At 43.5% G+C, this 15,746-nt stretch overlaps 1 protein-coding gene across 1 annotated transcript in view; it reads left to right on the forward strand.

Moving 5' to 3' along the window:
- LOC115102479 (t-SNARE domain-containing protein 1-like) overlaps window positions 1-15,746 on the forward strand; it is a 135,023-nt gene that overhangs the window by 48,492 nt on the left and 70,785 nt on the right. The window contains exons 5-7 of the mRNA XM_029622482.2: window positions 7,061-7,151; window positions 7,273-7,347; window positions 7,537-7,593. Coding sequence (XP_029478342.1) covers window positions 7,061-7,151; window positions 7,273-7,347; window positions 7,537-7,593 — 223 coding nt within the window. The remainder of the gene's footprint in view (window positions 1-7,060; window positions 7,152-7,272; window positions 7,348-7,536; window positions 7,594-15,746) is intronic.

Raw genomic sequence — 15,746 nt, forward strand, 5'->3', positions numbered from 1 at the left:
GGACGGCTCACCTCTCACAGTTCTGGGCGACTTTAACCTCCCCACGCCTACCTTTGACTCATTCCTCTCTGCCTCCTTCTTTCCACTCCTCTCCTCTTTTGACCTCACCCTCTCACCTTCCCCCTACTCACAAGGCAGGAAATACGCCGACCTCATCTTTACTAGATGCTGTTCTTCCACTAACCTCGTTGCAACTCCCCTCCAAGTCTCCGACCACTACCTTGTATCCTTTTCCCTCTCGCTCTCATCCAACACTTCCCACACTGCCCCTACTCGGATGGTATCGCGCCGTCCCAACCTTCGCTCTCTCTCCCCGCTACTCTCTCCTCTTCCATCCTATCATCTCTTCCCTCTGCTCAAACCTTCTCCAACCTATCTCCTGATTCTGCCTCCTCAACCCTCCTCTCCTCCCTTTCTGCATCCTTTGACTCTCTATGTCCCCTATCCTCCAGGCCGGCTCGGTCCTCCCCTCCCGCTCCGTGGCTCGACGACTCATTGCGAGCTCACAGAACAGGGCTCCGGGCAGCCGAGCGGAAATGGAGGAAAATACCTCCTGCGGACCTGACATCCTTTCACTCCCTCCTCTCTACATTTTCCTCTTCTCTCTCTGCTGCTAAAGCCACTTTCTACCACTCTAAATTCCAAGCATCTGCCTCTAACCCTAGGAAGCTCTTTGCAACCTTCTCCTCCTCCTGAATCCTCCTCCCCCTCCCCCCTCCTCCCTCTCTGCAGATGACTTCGTCAACCATTTTGAAAAGAAGGTCGACGACATCCGATCCTCGTTTGCTAAGTCAAACGACACCGCTGGTTCTGCTCACACTGCCCTACCCTGTGCTCTGACCTCTTTCTCCCCTCTCTCTCTCAGATGAAATCTCGCGTCTTGTGACGGCCGGGCCGCCCAACAACCTGCCCGCTTGACCCTATCCCCTCCTCTCTTCTCCAGACCATTTCCGGAGACCTTCTCCCTTACCTCACCTCGCTCATCAACTCATCCCTGACCGCTGGCTACGTCCCTTCCGCCTTCAAGAGAGCGAGAGTTGCACCCCTTCTGAAAAACCTACACTCGATCCCTCCGATGTCAACAACTACAGACCAGTATCCCTTCTTTCTTTTCTCTCCAAAACTCTTGAACGTGCCGTCCTTGGCCAGCTCTCCCGCTATCTCTCTCAGAATGACCTTCTTGATCCAAATCAGTCAGGTTTCAAGACTAGTCATTCAACTGAGACTGCTCTTCTCTGTATCACGGAGGCGCTCCGCACTGCTAAAGCTAACTCTCTCTCTCTGCTCTCATCCTTCTAGACCTATCGGCTGCCTTCGATACTGTGAACCATCAGATCCTCCTCTCCACCCTCTCCGAGTTGGGCATCTCCGGCGCGGCCCACGCTTGGATTGCGTCCTACCTGACAGGTCGCTCCTACCAGGTGGCGTGGCGAGAATCCGTCTCCACACCACGTGCTCTCACCACTGGTGTCCCCCAGGGCTCTGTTCTAGGCCCTCTCCTATTCTCGCTATACACCAAGTCACTTGGCTCTGTCATAACCTCACATGGTCTCTCCTATCATTGCTATGCAGACGACACACAATTAATCTTCTCCTTTCCCCTTCTGATGACCAGGTGGCGAATCGCATCTCTGCATGTCTGGCAGACATATCCGTGTGGATGACGGATCACCACCTCAAGCTGAACCTCGGCAAGACGGAGCTGCTCTTCCTCCCGGGAAGGACTGCCCGTTCCATGATCTCGCCATCACGGTTGACAACTCCATTGTGTCCTCCTCCCAGAGCGCTAAGAACCTTGGCGTGATCCTGGACAACACCCTGTCGTTCTCAACTAACATCAAGGCGGTGGCCCGTTCCTGTAGGTTCATGCTCTACAACATCCGCAGAGTACGACCCTGCCTCACACAGGAAGCGGCGCAGGTCCTAATCCAGGCACTTGTCATCTCCCGTCTGGATTACTGCAACTCGCTGTTGGCTGGGCTCCCTGCCTGTGCCATTAAACCCCTACAACTCATCCAGAACGCCGCAGCCCGTCTGGTGTTCAACCTTCCCAAGTTCTCTCACGTCACCCCGCTCCTCCGCTCCCTCCACTGGCTTCCAGTTGAAGCTCGCATCCGCTACAAGACCATGGTGCTTGCCTACGGAGCTGTGAGGGGAACGGCACCTCAGTACCTCCAGGCTCTGATCAGGCCCTACACCCAAACAAGGGCACTGCGTTCATCCACCTCTGGCCTGCTCGCCTCCCTACCACTGAGGAAGTACAGTTACCGCTCAGCCCAGTCAAAACTGTTCGCTGCTCTGGCCCCCCAATGGTGGAACAAACTCCCTCACGACGCCAGGACAGCGGAGTCAATCACCACCTTCCGGAGACACCTGAAACCCCACCTCTTTAAGGAATACCTAGGATAGGATAAAGTAATCCCTCTCACCCCCCCTCCCCCTGAAAAGATTTAGATGCACTACTGTTCCACTGGAGGTCATAAGGTGAATGCACCAATTTGTAAGTCGCTCTGGATAAGAGCGTCTGCTAAATGACTTAAATGTAATGTAAACACATGTAAAAGCTGCTGTTAAATGGGTGGGTGGAGCAGATACTGTATCCTGGGTTAATTAGAGTCCGTAGCTGTGGGCTGGATGAGGTACTTATAATAACCAGGAAAAATATCTAGTCAATCATTTTACCCTGATGCAGTTGGTTCACCATGCTGGATCATAAGTGTGCTCTAAGTGCTTTTAAATCCACCTCCATACTGTCACGAATAAGCTTGTATTTAAATCCACCTGCATACTGTCACTAATAAGCTTGTATTTAAATCCACCTGCATACTGTCACTAATAAGCTTGTATTTAAATCCACCTGCATACTGTCACTAATAAGCTTGTATTTAAATCCACCTGCATACTGTCACTAATAAGCTTGTATTTAAATCCACCTGCATACTGTCACCAATAAGCTTGTATTTAAATCCACCTGCATACTGTCACTAATAAGCTTGTATTTAAATCCACCTGCATACTGTCACCAATAAGCTTGTATTTAAATCCACCTCCATACTGTCACTAATAAGCTTGTATTTAAATCCACCTGCATACTGTCACCAATAAGCTTGTATTTAAATCCACCTCCATACTGTCACTAATAAGCTTGTATTTAAATCCACCTGCATACTGTCACTAATAAGCTTGTATTTAAATCCACCTGCATACTGTCACTAATAAGCTTGACTGTAGCCCTCTGTTGTGCCTTAGGTAGGTAAAGGAAACATGCACACACACACAAACACGCACACACGCACGCACGCACACTCACACACACACACACAAACACGCACACACGCACGCACGCACACTCACACACAAACACGCGCACACGCACGCACACACACACGCACGCACACACACACACACACACACACACACACACACACACACACACACACACACACACACAGGAACCAAAGGGATTACTAAGATGGCTAAACCTCTGGCTGATGTGTCATCGTTTAACGGTTCAGTCAAAGACTTCTCAGACATCCAGAGGATTACGGTAAACTCACGGCTAGTTCGTGCACCATCACGCCACAACAGGAACAACATGACTGATCTATGTGGAGAAGGACTGTGCCTTTGGATCTGCAGGCATGATAGGAGTTAATACACAGGAGGTGAATATCCTAATTCTGTTGTCCTCAGGCCTACACTGTATTCACTGTATGACATGGATTGGGATAACCTGTACTGCAATGGTTTTAACTTAAAACCATGCAACAAATAACACGTCAAATGTACAACACATCACTTATCATCAACATTATCATCATCTTCCAATGCTTCATGTACTAAACATAAGAATCGATTATGACCTGTTTTAATTCATTCCCGTGGATCATCTATGAGTCAGTTTGCACCTGTTCTAGAGAGTTAGTTGCTATGGATCATCTGTGTAGGTTTATGCCACTCTACCAGCAGTGTGTTGTGCCAAACTCTCGGTTCACATCACCCACTCTAGAGGACCCTCTCACACTATTCTGACGTATCACATTACAAAGCTATCGAGGTCTGTTAGTCACTGGCGCCCCCACAAAGATCTCAAGAGTAGGGACTCAGCAGCAGAAAAGTATGTAAAAATATCATGTGAATTGCAATCAGTCACCTCCAATGACTTTCTCCTTAGCCTTCTAGGGAGAGAGAGAGAGAGAGAGAGAGAGAGAGAGAGAGAGAGAGAGAGAGAGAGAGAGAATGGTTCTGTTGAGACAGACTGCTTATTTCTAAGGTCATATGAGCTCACAGACACAGTTTAATTTCAACCACTTCAGTTTCATCCTCCATGTTGCCCCAACACAATATCACTAGCCTCAGCCCTCACCTACACTTAAAAACAACTAACAAAACCTCATCCAGAGACATCACTATTTCACTGAGATTACGGTTGGTTTGGCGATGCTGATTGCTGTTGGAGACAGAGTGGTCGTTCCACCAATTCTGTGCCTTTTAAGAAGTGTAACTTGGTCCAACTTCATAAAAACAAGAGGTAAAATTAAAGAAATTACTATAGTAAGTGCCAATTCACTGCCAAATAAAGTAACAGGGTTGACGGTAAAAGGGTTGACCGTAACAGGGTTGACCATAACAGGGTTGACCATAACAGGGTTGACGATTTAATCTTAAATCAGCCACAAATTCCCTTATGATAGGGAGAATGGAAGCTGGTTGTGTGCAACAAGGAGTGGCAATTTAATGCAAGTTTCACAAAAAAAAGGTAGTTGGTAAAACATTTCTGTCCTGCTTATCTATAGGTAGCAGGGATGATGTGTTATGCTCAGTTTTGCACCATAAAACACCAGAAAATGGCCAAAAAGAGCAGAACAAGCTCACTTGCGTATAGACTATGATTTGTTTATTGTTTCTTTAAAAGAAAAACATTAAAAAGGAATAGTTTCACCATATTAAAATGAGAGTTCAGTTCATGTAACAGGGTTGACCTTAAAATGAGAGTTCAGTTCATGTAACAGGGTTGACCTTAAAATGAGAGTTCAGTTCATGTAACAGGGTTGACCATAAAATGAGAGTTCAGTTCATGTAACAGTGTTGATGTTCAAATGAGAGTTCAGTTCATGTAACAGGGTTGACCTTAAAATGAGAGTTCAGTTCATGTAACAGGGTTGACCTTAAAATGAGAGTTCAGTTCATGTAACAGGGTTGACCATAAAATGAGAGTTCAGTTCATGTAACAGGGTTGATGTTCAAATGAGAGTTCAGTTCATGTAACAGGGTTGACCTTAAAATGAGAGTTCAGTTCATGTAACAGGGTTGACCTTAAAATGAGAGTTCAGTTCATGTAACAGGGTTGACCTTAAAATGAGAGTTCAGTTCATGTAACAGGGTTGACCTTAAAATGAGAGTTCAGTTCATGTAACAGGGTTGACGTTCAAATGAGAGTTCAGTTCATGTAACAGGGTTGACCTTAAAATGAGAGTTCAGTTCATGTAACAGGGTCGACCATAAAATGAGAGTTCAGTTCATGTAACAGGGTTGACCTTAAAATGAGAGTTAAGTTCATGTAACAGGGTTGACCTTAAAATGAGAGTTCAGTTCATGTAACAGGGTTGACCTTAAAATGAGAGTTCAGTTCATGTAACAGGGTTGACCATAAAATGAGAGTTCAGTTCATGTAACAGGGTTGATGTTCAAATGAGAGTTCAGTTCATGTAACAGGGTTGACCTTAAAATGAGAGTTCAGTTCATGTAACAGGGTTGACCATAAAATGAGAGTTCAGTTCATGTAACAGGGTTGACCTTAAAATGAGAGTTCAGTTCATGTAACAGGGTTGATGTTCAAATGAGAGTTCAGTTCATGTAACAGGGTTGACCTTAAAATGAGGGACACTAATCACATGAAATAAATAATCATCTTCAGAAATGACTTCATCAAAGCAGCAAAATAACTAGGTCTTTACAATGATGGTGAACATTTTGAGATTATTTGGGGGATTAAGTGGCTTGCAATCTTCCTAGAAGAAATGTATTGCATTTTTCATGTGGTCTATATTAAAGGACATTTTATGTAATATAACAGGCGTTTAAAATACAATATTGGTGCACAATTTCGACTGATAATATCAAAGGTAAGCAAAAGGCACTACTCTCATGGAAGGACCCAGAGATGCTTCAGTAAATGAGTGTGTGGGAGGAGACATTGAAAAGAAATGTGAAACGGTACAGGCAGTCAGGACTGATATTAGTGCAAGAAAATGTTTTTGAGCATGCAAATGTGACTATATTGTCTATCAGAGATTTGAATATGATTTCCACAATTACAAGAGTGTCTGAAATCAGTAAACTTACTGAAGGCATGTATCTTTTTGTGTTGTCTTCACAATGTACTGTTTGGCCAATTGAGCCATGAGTGACAGACTGTAAGTTGAATTGTCTAAAATTATACTTATCAATTGAATCGCCATCCACACGTTTGCCACTATTTGATAATAAATATGTTTGTAGACAATAATTGGGGTTCATTCGTTCAACATAAAAATCCATATTGTCCTTGGCTTAAAGCTATAGCCATAATGAGTGCACCTCCATCCTCCCAACACTGGGCAGCACTGTAGTTTGTAAGTTTCTGTGTTTTTTGATGGTGAAAGCCTGGGTGGCTCCTATTTGTTCATCCCTGGCAGAGAAAGAACACCCAGCGCCCCTCACTGTGCCACTGGATAGGGCCTGGCCCTACCTCTGCTCTGTCAGACTCTCGTTAATATTGATTCACTTAATTGGTTGAACTTATCTCTCCCATGGAACTCTGAGAGGTCGCCCTGGCCAGCCCAGAATGCACACTGTTCGTTCCAGAATCCAGCGGCAGGGGATAAAAGCTACCATGTCCTGCCACTTCCTCCAGAGTTCACGACCCCGAGAATAACCTCACTCATACCACCTTAGAGGCTAAAGACGATGTGTGTCTCTTTCTCTCACTTTCACTCTCTCCTTCTCTATCTCACTATTTTTCTTTCTTTCTCTATGTATTTATGTCATTCTCTCTGGCTCTCTTTCTCTTCAATTCCAGACATTCTACACAGCAGCAAACCAACAATGTCATCACCAGCACCAGTCAACTCATCAAACAACTCTCTGACATCATCACTGGCTCTACACGGGTTAAAAAGCTTTTTTTTCATCTATTTTTCCAGACTTTGTATCTAATTAAATACACAGAAGCAGAGACATAAATTAAGATAATTGTCATTAATCTTCAATCTTTTTTCCTTGTTTTCACAGCAAGATCATCTTCATCTGACTAGACTGAAGACAGGACTCTCAGAGTCGGTTCAACGCTATGGAGATCTGCAAAAGGTTCCCTTGCATTGCCTCATGTCATCTCATCTGTTTGGTGGGGTGTTGTTCTCTAGAGAATGGTGACCTTGTGACATGAAACATAAAGAGTTGATTTGCAACCCGGCTGCAATATACAGTATGTTGTACAATATGAACTATATGCTTCTCTCATGCTCTTGTGCTCTCTCTCTTCTTGTGTCTCTTCAGAAAATTGCAGACCGTTCGAGGGCCTTGCTACCCCCGGCACAGACAGAAATGAAGCAGGTGAATTTGATGCACAGTGTATCAGTCTGTACTGTCCTTTGTTCCATTGTGAAGGTGACAACGCTCATTAGAGACAAAGATAATACGCTTGGCTCTCCTTGTTTGATTGCCTTCTTATGAGAGGTTCTTTGAAGCTTTGTCTAGTGTCTCCTCTCTTCTCTTCGCTCTTCTCTCAGTTCTCTCCCCCTCCCTTCTCTTCGCTCTTCTCTCAGTTCTCTCCCCCTCCCTTCTCTTCGCTCTTCTCTCAGTTCTCTCCCCCTCCCTTCTCTTCGCTCTTCTCTCAGTTCTCTCCCCCTCCCTTCTGTTCGCTCTTCTCTCAGTTCTCTCCCCCTCCCTTCTGTTCGCTCTTCTCTCAGTTCTCTCCCCCTCTCTTTTCTTCTCTTCCCTCTTTCTGTTTTCTCTCCCTCTCTTCTCTCCACTCCCAGACAATGTATTAGCCATACATCCAAGTCCCTTCAGTACTGCTACTGTCTTTCAACACATGATCTGTATTTTTATGTCAGTTGAAAAGTTCAAAAGGGAGAGACACATTATGGGTTTGAGCTGCAGTATATGTACCTTCTGCAGGACATAGTTGTCCCGGCTGCATCAACACAGATCTTCCCATCCCTTCAGGGGAGGAGGTGGGATGATAAGAGATCTGTGATAGGATGATCCTGCTTTTTTTCACTGAGGAAGAGAGGCAGGTGAAAGTTAGGAAGAGAGAGAAAGATCGAGAGAGAGAGAGAGAGAGAGACGAGAGAGAGAGAGAGAGAGGAGAGAGAGAGAGAGACAGAGACAGAGAGAGAGAGAGGAGAGAGAGAGAGAGAGGAGACAACAGATAGATTGGTTTTTGAATATGAGCCACAGACAGTATAGCCTAGAAGAACTAGATAAAAATAAAAAAAAAAAAAGGAAGCGAAGGACTCTGATACCGTGTGACGATTCTATCTATCCACCTTTTTTAAGGGGGTAACCATCCCTTTCAGATTACTGATCTATATTCCATCAGACATCACAGAAATAGACGGACTCACTCACATACAGTGGAAAATCATGACAATTAGTATGTCTACATTATGATTAAACATATAGTCATGGGCTATACCATATAATAACTGTCTTGAGGTCAGATAACAGGTATCATTTTGATACACCAGAAAGTATTGTGCCTGGAGACCTCTCTCTCTCTCTCTTCTGTGTAATCCGTCATTCTTTTCCCAAATCTAAGGAGTATTTTGTCACCCATGGAGACATCCAGTACAAATGATTACATGAGATATATAGCCTTCTTAGAACACCTTTGGGGACAGGAGAGGAGACAACTAAAACAACAATACACCAAAGTCATTTGTTGTAAGTCAGAGATGAATGAACAGTGAATCATTTTGAAGGTGTCACATTTCTATGAGTTCTAAGAGGGACTGAGATGATTTTTTCCCCTCTTCACAATACAATTAAATCCTGATTGAATTTATTCATACATCACACCAGAAATAACAACACTGAAAACGGCACTGATCCTTATCAAAAGCACTCAATAAAGCTAATGAGAAACTCAGACATCCTTTATGATGCACTGTGTAGTGTTACTGTGTTGTATGTGACACTGGCATCTAGTTACCTGTAAGTTACTGTAAAAAAAAAAGTACAGTATATTACCGTAAATTCAGAATAAATGTTTAACAGTACATTACTGTAAAGTACATACAGAACTTTTTTTTACAGTAACTTACAGGTAACTCACTGCCAGGTAACAACCAGATATTTTTTACAGTGATGTCTCATTTAGCTGTTCATGCTGCTAGCTAGGCTGTCATTGCCTGATCTTCATTTAACCTTTTAAACTTCCTCATGGTTTCACTGTAATGTCCTGGAATAATATCAGTGCGATCATGTCAAGTTAGAGCGCGGCCTGAAAATCAATGCAAAAAGCTGTAACTTATGTTGATGTTATTGAAACATATTTCACGGGGCGGAGCTAGCATGTTGGAGTGAACGGCTGTGCGTGAGAGACTCCTGCAACTTTTTTGCGAAATAATCTAATTGAACCTACTTTATGGCACTTTTTACAACAAACGTTTCTTTCTAATACAAGATTGTAACTTTTTATATGAAAATGCCGAGTAATAAGCGACCAAAGGACAATAAATCCACAACGGAGGCCTACTCCCCACTAAACAACGAGACAGACATGGCGGGAGGCACATGCAACAACGTGACACTTACAGAACTTACCCGGGCTTTGGGGGAGCTACGTGTTGCTATAGCTGAGGATCTTAAGGCCACTATTGCTGAGCTGGACACCAAAATCGAGAGCGTCATTCGAACGGTCGCTTCGCATGGCCAGAGTATTGTGGACCTTGAGAAAGCTTCTGAATTCAACGCTGGTAGGATCGACGAGTTAGAGAAGCTATGCTCGTCATTGCAGGATACTGTGCAGAGGCTTTCTGTGAAAGTGGTGGACCTGGAGGGCCGTTCCAGACGTAATAACCTTTGCGTTGTTGGTCTGGCAGAGGGGATAGAGGCGGGCTCTCGCCCTACCGACTTCTTCGCCAAGCTATTGAAGGATGCAATGGGATCGGATGTTTTGGATTCGGATCCCCAGCTGGACCGTGCACATCGCTCCCTTGTCCCAGTGCCTGGACCGGGCCAACGTCCTCGCCCAGTAATAATCTGTTGTCACAGTTTCAAGACCAAGGATCTTATCCTGCGTGAAGCTCGAATGAGGGGCAACCTGTCACATAAAGGGCATCCATTCCGTGTCTATGAGGATTATGCGCCCGATGTGGCAAAGCATCGCGCCGACTACAGAGATGTCATGACCAAACTCTACAAACTCCATCTTCGCCCAGCCTTACTCTTCCCTGCAAGACTAAGAATTACCCCGCCTTCCGGTGAGAAGATTTGGCTCTCCTCGGTTTTGGACGCAGAGAAGTTTATCCGGGGATATACACCAATCCCCCGTACAGGTTAGAGTGCCTTGTTAGTGCGTGTTAGGGTCTGCTCATGGACTCGAATCCATACTATACCATATTGGGTGAAAACGTATTAAACGGGCTCAACAAGGGCTACCGAGCATGTAAGACGCTGAGCAGACCAATGGATGGCGGTCAGAGCTCTCATTTAACGTTAAATTCACTTTCATCCCGGCTGTGCTCAGCGATGCATATTTTTTACTTCCAGGTTTGATCACTGACACCTTCGGACGGATATACTTATATTCCCCCACTTTTGTTTTGTTTCGTTATTTATTTTACAATCCTTACATCACTCTTACTACCATACCATTTATTTATTGCTTGCAGGGGACTGGGGGTGATGGTTGGGAGGGGGCAGACGCCTGGTTAGCAAGTTGATGTTTTGTGCCGTTCTGCCTTTGTCTGGCCGTGGGCCTCTCTCCAGACTAGAGTCCCACCAGCCCTCTGTAGTGCTTATGTATGTGTAGGTGTGCGTAAATACAATTACTATTTGTACTTTATTACTATTTTCTCTTAGCATTTTAGTATTATGTATGTGTATATTTTAAATCAGTGTAGATTGTTATTCTGGGGTATGAATGTTTGTATGCGTATGTGTGCATATGGATGTATATACATATTCTTTAAATATATATTTTTATATATGATTTTTTTGTGTGGGTATGTATACATACATGTATATGTATGGATGTGTGTGTGTGTGTGTATGTATATATATGTATATATAGGTATGTGTGTGTATGTATGTATATATATGTGTGTGTGTGTGTATATGTGTGTATGTATGTGTGTATGTATGTCGCTCTGGATAAGAGCGTCTGCTAAATGACTTAAATGTAAATGTAAATGTATATGTATATATATATGTGTATGTGTATGTATGTATGTATGTATGTATGTGTATGTGTATATATATATATATATATATAAGGTATATATTTTTACTTATTTTTTATTAAACATATTTTTTTTTATGGGGGGAACGTTTAATTTAACAAATCCTTGTTCCGATCTCCTGACCCACAGTATGTAAAGGTACGGCTGACTAGGTCGGTTGCGGATGGTTTATTTTTTGACCGGCAGTGCTTAGCAATATTATCTTGAGGCTATATCTTGCTTATCTCTGGGATTGACCCAGGATGACGGGGTAAGTGTTGGGGAAATTAGGGGAACAGGGTGGGAAGTAAAGGTGCTTGCAGGGGGGGAGGGGTGGGTTGGATACTGCTCGGGTGTAGGTGCTACATATGCTGATCGTGATGGTTTGGTGCGCTTTCTTACCTTTTTATCAAGTTACATGGTTTGCAGGCCACCATAGGAACTACAAACGAGAGGAGGGCGGGGCTTACATTCACTTCCTGGAATGTCAAGGGTTTAAACGAACCAATTAAGAGGGGCAAGGTCCTAGCCCACTTGAAAGCACTCTCGTCTGATATTATATTTTTGCAAGAAACCCATCTGAAGAATAACTCTCATAGCAGACTTAAGTGTAGGTGGGTGGGGCAAGTGTATCACTCTAACTTCTCTGCCAAAACGAGAGGCACAGCGATTCTGGTACGGAAAGGAATTCCCTTTCTACATAAAACCACTATTGCGGATAAAGAGGGTCGGTATGTGATCGCAATAGGAGAAATCCACTCTACCTCAGTAACTCTACTAAATATCTATGGGCCAAACATTGACAACCCCTCTTTTTCAAAAGAGTCCTTGCCCTGATTCCAGATATCTCCCATACTAACCTGGTCATTGGAGGGGACCTTAACTGTGTGCTAGACCAATATTTGGATAGATCCTCTACCCGGCGAACCCCTACCTCCTATTCAAGCGAATTCTTGAATACCTACATAAAAAATTCAAACTTATTTGATATATGGAGGATCGCTAACCCTACGGGTAGGGAATACTCCTTTTACTCTCATGTTCACAAGGTTTACACTCGAATTGACTACTTTTTGTTGGATGCTAGACTACTCCCCTATACCTGTAATGTGAGGTATCATGATATTATAATCTCGGACCACAGTCCACTCACCTTCTCCCTGAGATTGGGTGACATTGTACCAAACGAGAGGGTCTGGAGGTTGAATCCTCAGCTCCTCACAGAACCAACATTCTGTGAATATCTTAAAGACCAAATTAAATTTTCTTTGATACCAATGACAACACAGAGACCTCCCCAGCATTATTGTGGGAAACACTGAAGGCTTATCTGAGAGGCTGTATCATCTCCTTTCAGGCTGCCAGGAGTAGGCAAAACAGAGGAAAACTGGAAGAACTAGAGGGACAAATTCACTTACTGGATAGGGAGAATGCTAGCCACCCATCTATGGAGAAACATAAAAAAATTACCTCTTTAAAATTTGAATATAATCAGATTCTCTCAGCTAAAATTGCTAAATCTTTTCTCTATGCCAAGCAAAAATATTTTGAGTTTGGTGACAAACCACACAAATTACTCGCCAGACAACTTCGGAAAAAAAGTGAGTGACCGAATGATTCACAGGGTTAAATCTGCCTCTGGGGAATTACTCTCTTCCCCCAAAGACATCAATGACAGATTCCGGCAGTTTTATGAGACTCTATATACATCTAAAGCAGAGCCTAACCAGGAAGATTCTAACTTCCTGAATAAGGAAATATCTCTTGATGAAATCCGAGAAACAATTAAATCTCTAAAGAGTGGCAAGACCCCGGGCCCAGATGGATACCCTGGTGAATTCTATAAAACATTCAGCAACATGCTCTCCCCCTATCTGCACAAAATGTTGATTCAGGCCAATGAGGATGGAGCTCTCCCTTCTACTTTGGACGAAGCGTTCATTACAGTTATACATAAGAAGGGTAAAGATCCAGAAGAGGTAGGGTCATACAGACCAATATCTCTCCTTAATACAGACCAAAAGATTTGAGCAAAAACTCTGGCTAACAGGCTTAGCACTTTAATTGGCAAATTGGTCCATTCGGATCAGACCGGCTTTATCCCTAACAGAAACTCATTCTTCAATCTCAGGCGCCTCTTCAATATTATGTATTCTCAGAGGTTACCCAACGTGGACCTTGCCGTCATATCTCTTGATGCCGAAAAGGCCTTTGACCAAGTTGAGTGGCCCTATCTATTCAAGGTCCTACAGAAATTTAATATTGGAGATAGGTTCATAAATTGGATCCAGCTTTTATATAGGAACCCCTGTGCCAGAATACTCACTAACCAATCATTGTCGCCCCGATTTAACCCAAACAGGGGGACAAAGCAGGGTTGTGCGCTGTCGCCTATGCTCTTCGCCCTAATTATCGAACCGCTCGCTCAGACGATTAGATCTCATGCAGCAATACACGGCTATAATACTAAAGATACTCTAAATAAGATCTCCCTATATGCAGATGACATCCTCCTCTATGTAACAGAACCCCAGGCTAGTATCCCAGCTATTCTTGATGTGATCAATTTGTTTGGTACCTTCTCGGGATACAGAATAAATTGGAACAAGAGTGAATTAATGCCCATACGGTCGCAAAATACCTCCTGGCTAGAACATCTCCCATTTAAATCTTCAGAAAATTTACCTACCTAGGAATTGTAGTTACCAAACAATACTCCTTACTACTATTTAAAGAGAATTTCCCCTCTCTGATACAAAAACTCAAAGCAAACATACTATTTTGGAGAACTCTCCCAATTTCTCTGCTCAGAAGAATTAATGCCATTAAAATGGTCTTCCTCCCACAACTGCTCTACCTATATCAGAACATCCCAGTATTCATACCTAAATCCTTTCATAAACAACTGGACTCAATTATCAATCCTTTCATCTGGGATTATAAAACACACAGGATAGGTAAAAAACACCTCTGTAAATCCAAGATGGAAGGAGGATTGTCTCTCCCAAATTTTATATTTTATTACTGGGCTGCTAACCTCCGCATTGTTACGTTTCTGTTGGATGACGTACTCCCGGCACCCAGCTGGCTTAGTATGGAGCGTGAGGAGTGTCACCCCTTCTCTATTGGCGCTGTGATTTTGTCGCCTGTCAATCTGGAGATGTCACTTTATTGTAACAATCCTATAATACATAGCACAGTCCGAATCTGGAAGCAAATTAAAGTCCACTTTGAGCTCAGACCAATGTCATTCATGCTCCCTGTCGCCAGGAATCCCTCCTTTGCCCCTTCTAACCTTGATAACACCTTTGAGCGATGGGGAGAGTTGGGGATAAGTACCATAGGGGATTTATACATAGAAGGGACCTTTGCTTCCTTTGAGCTGCTGAGGGAAACTTATAATCTTCCCAGAAGTAATTTTTTCAGGTACCTACAAATTAGAGACTACGTTAGAAAACACCTCCCAACATTTGGGAATGCTAAACCTTCCATGTTTGACGGATGCATAAAAATATGCCCCACCTCAGATAAACTGATATCGTGTCTATATGATGCTTTTCAATCTGTTAGCACACCTTCTACTGATGCCATCAAGGCAAAATGGGAGGAAGAACTAGGGACTGACATCTCAGTGGCAGACTGGGAAGAGAGCTTGGAGTATATCCACACATGCTCCATTAATTCCAGACATCGTCTCATACAATTCAAGGTATTACACAGATTACACTATTCCAAAACTAAACTGCATAGGATATTTCCTGACACATCCCCTACATGTGATAAATGTCAGGCTACGCAGGGTACACTACTCCACTGCTTTGCCCTATGCTCTAGCTTGCATGGTTATTGGTGTGGAATTTTTAGGATCCTCTCTGAAGTTTTGGAGACTTCAATAGATCCAGACCCGCTTCTGATAATCCTGGGAGTATCTGAGTCCCTAAACGGATTAACCAACCCCCAAAAACAACTAATCTCGTATGGTCTCATCTCGGCAAAAAAACTAATCTTGTTGTTTTGGAAAAGGAGGGAAGCGCCCCCTACCAAATTATGGCTCAGTGAATTGGCAAACACTGTACACTTAGAAATAATTAGATATATTCTGAACAATAAATGATCAACTTTTGATAAAATCTGGCAGCCTTTCCTCTCCTACTTGGACGAGTCGGCGCTGTGAATTTGTACTTATTAACGCACTCTCAATTGTAATATTTTAATCTACCTTTGGGCAGAGTGTGCTGATAGGGGATGGGGGGGGATAGGGGGACATCTTGTTTTGTATTATTTGTTCTGCACCCAGAACTCTGGGTCTTGTTGTTC

This window comes from Oncorhynchus nerka, linkage group LG3, assembly GCF_034236695.1.
Source record: "Oncorhynchus nerka isolate Pitt River linkage group LG3, Oner_Uvic_2.0, whole genome shotgun sequence".
Taxonomy (NCBI): domain Eukaryota; kingdom Metazoa; phylum Chordata; class Actinopteri; order Salmoniformes; family Salmonidae; genus Oncorhynchus; species Oncorhynchus nerka.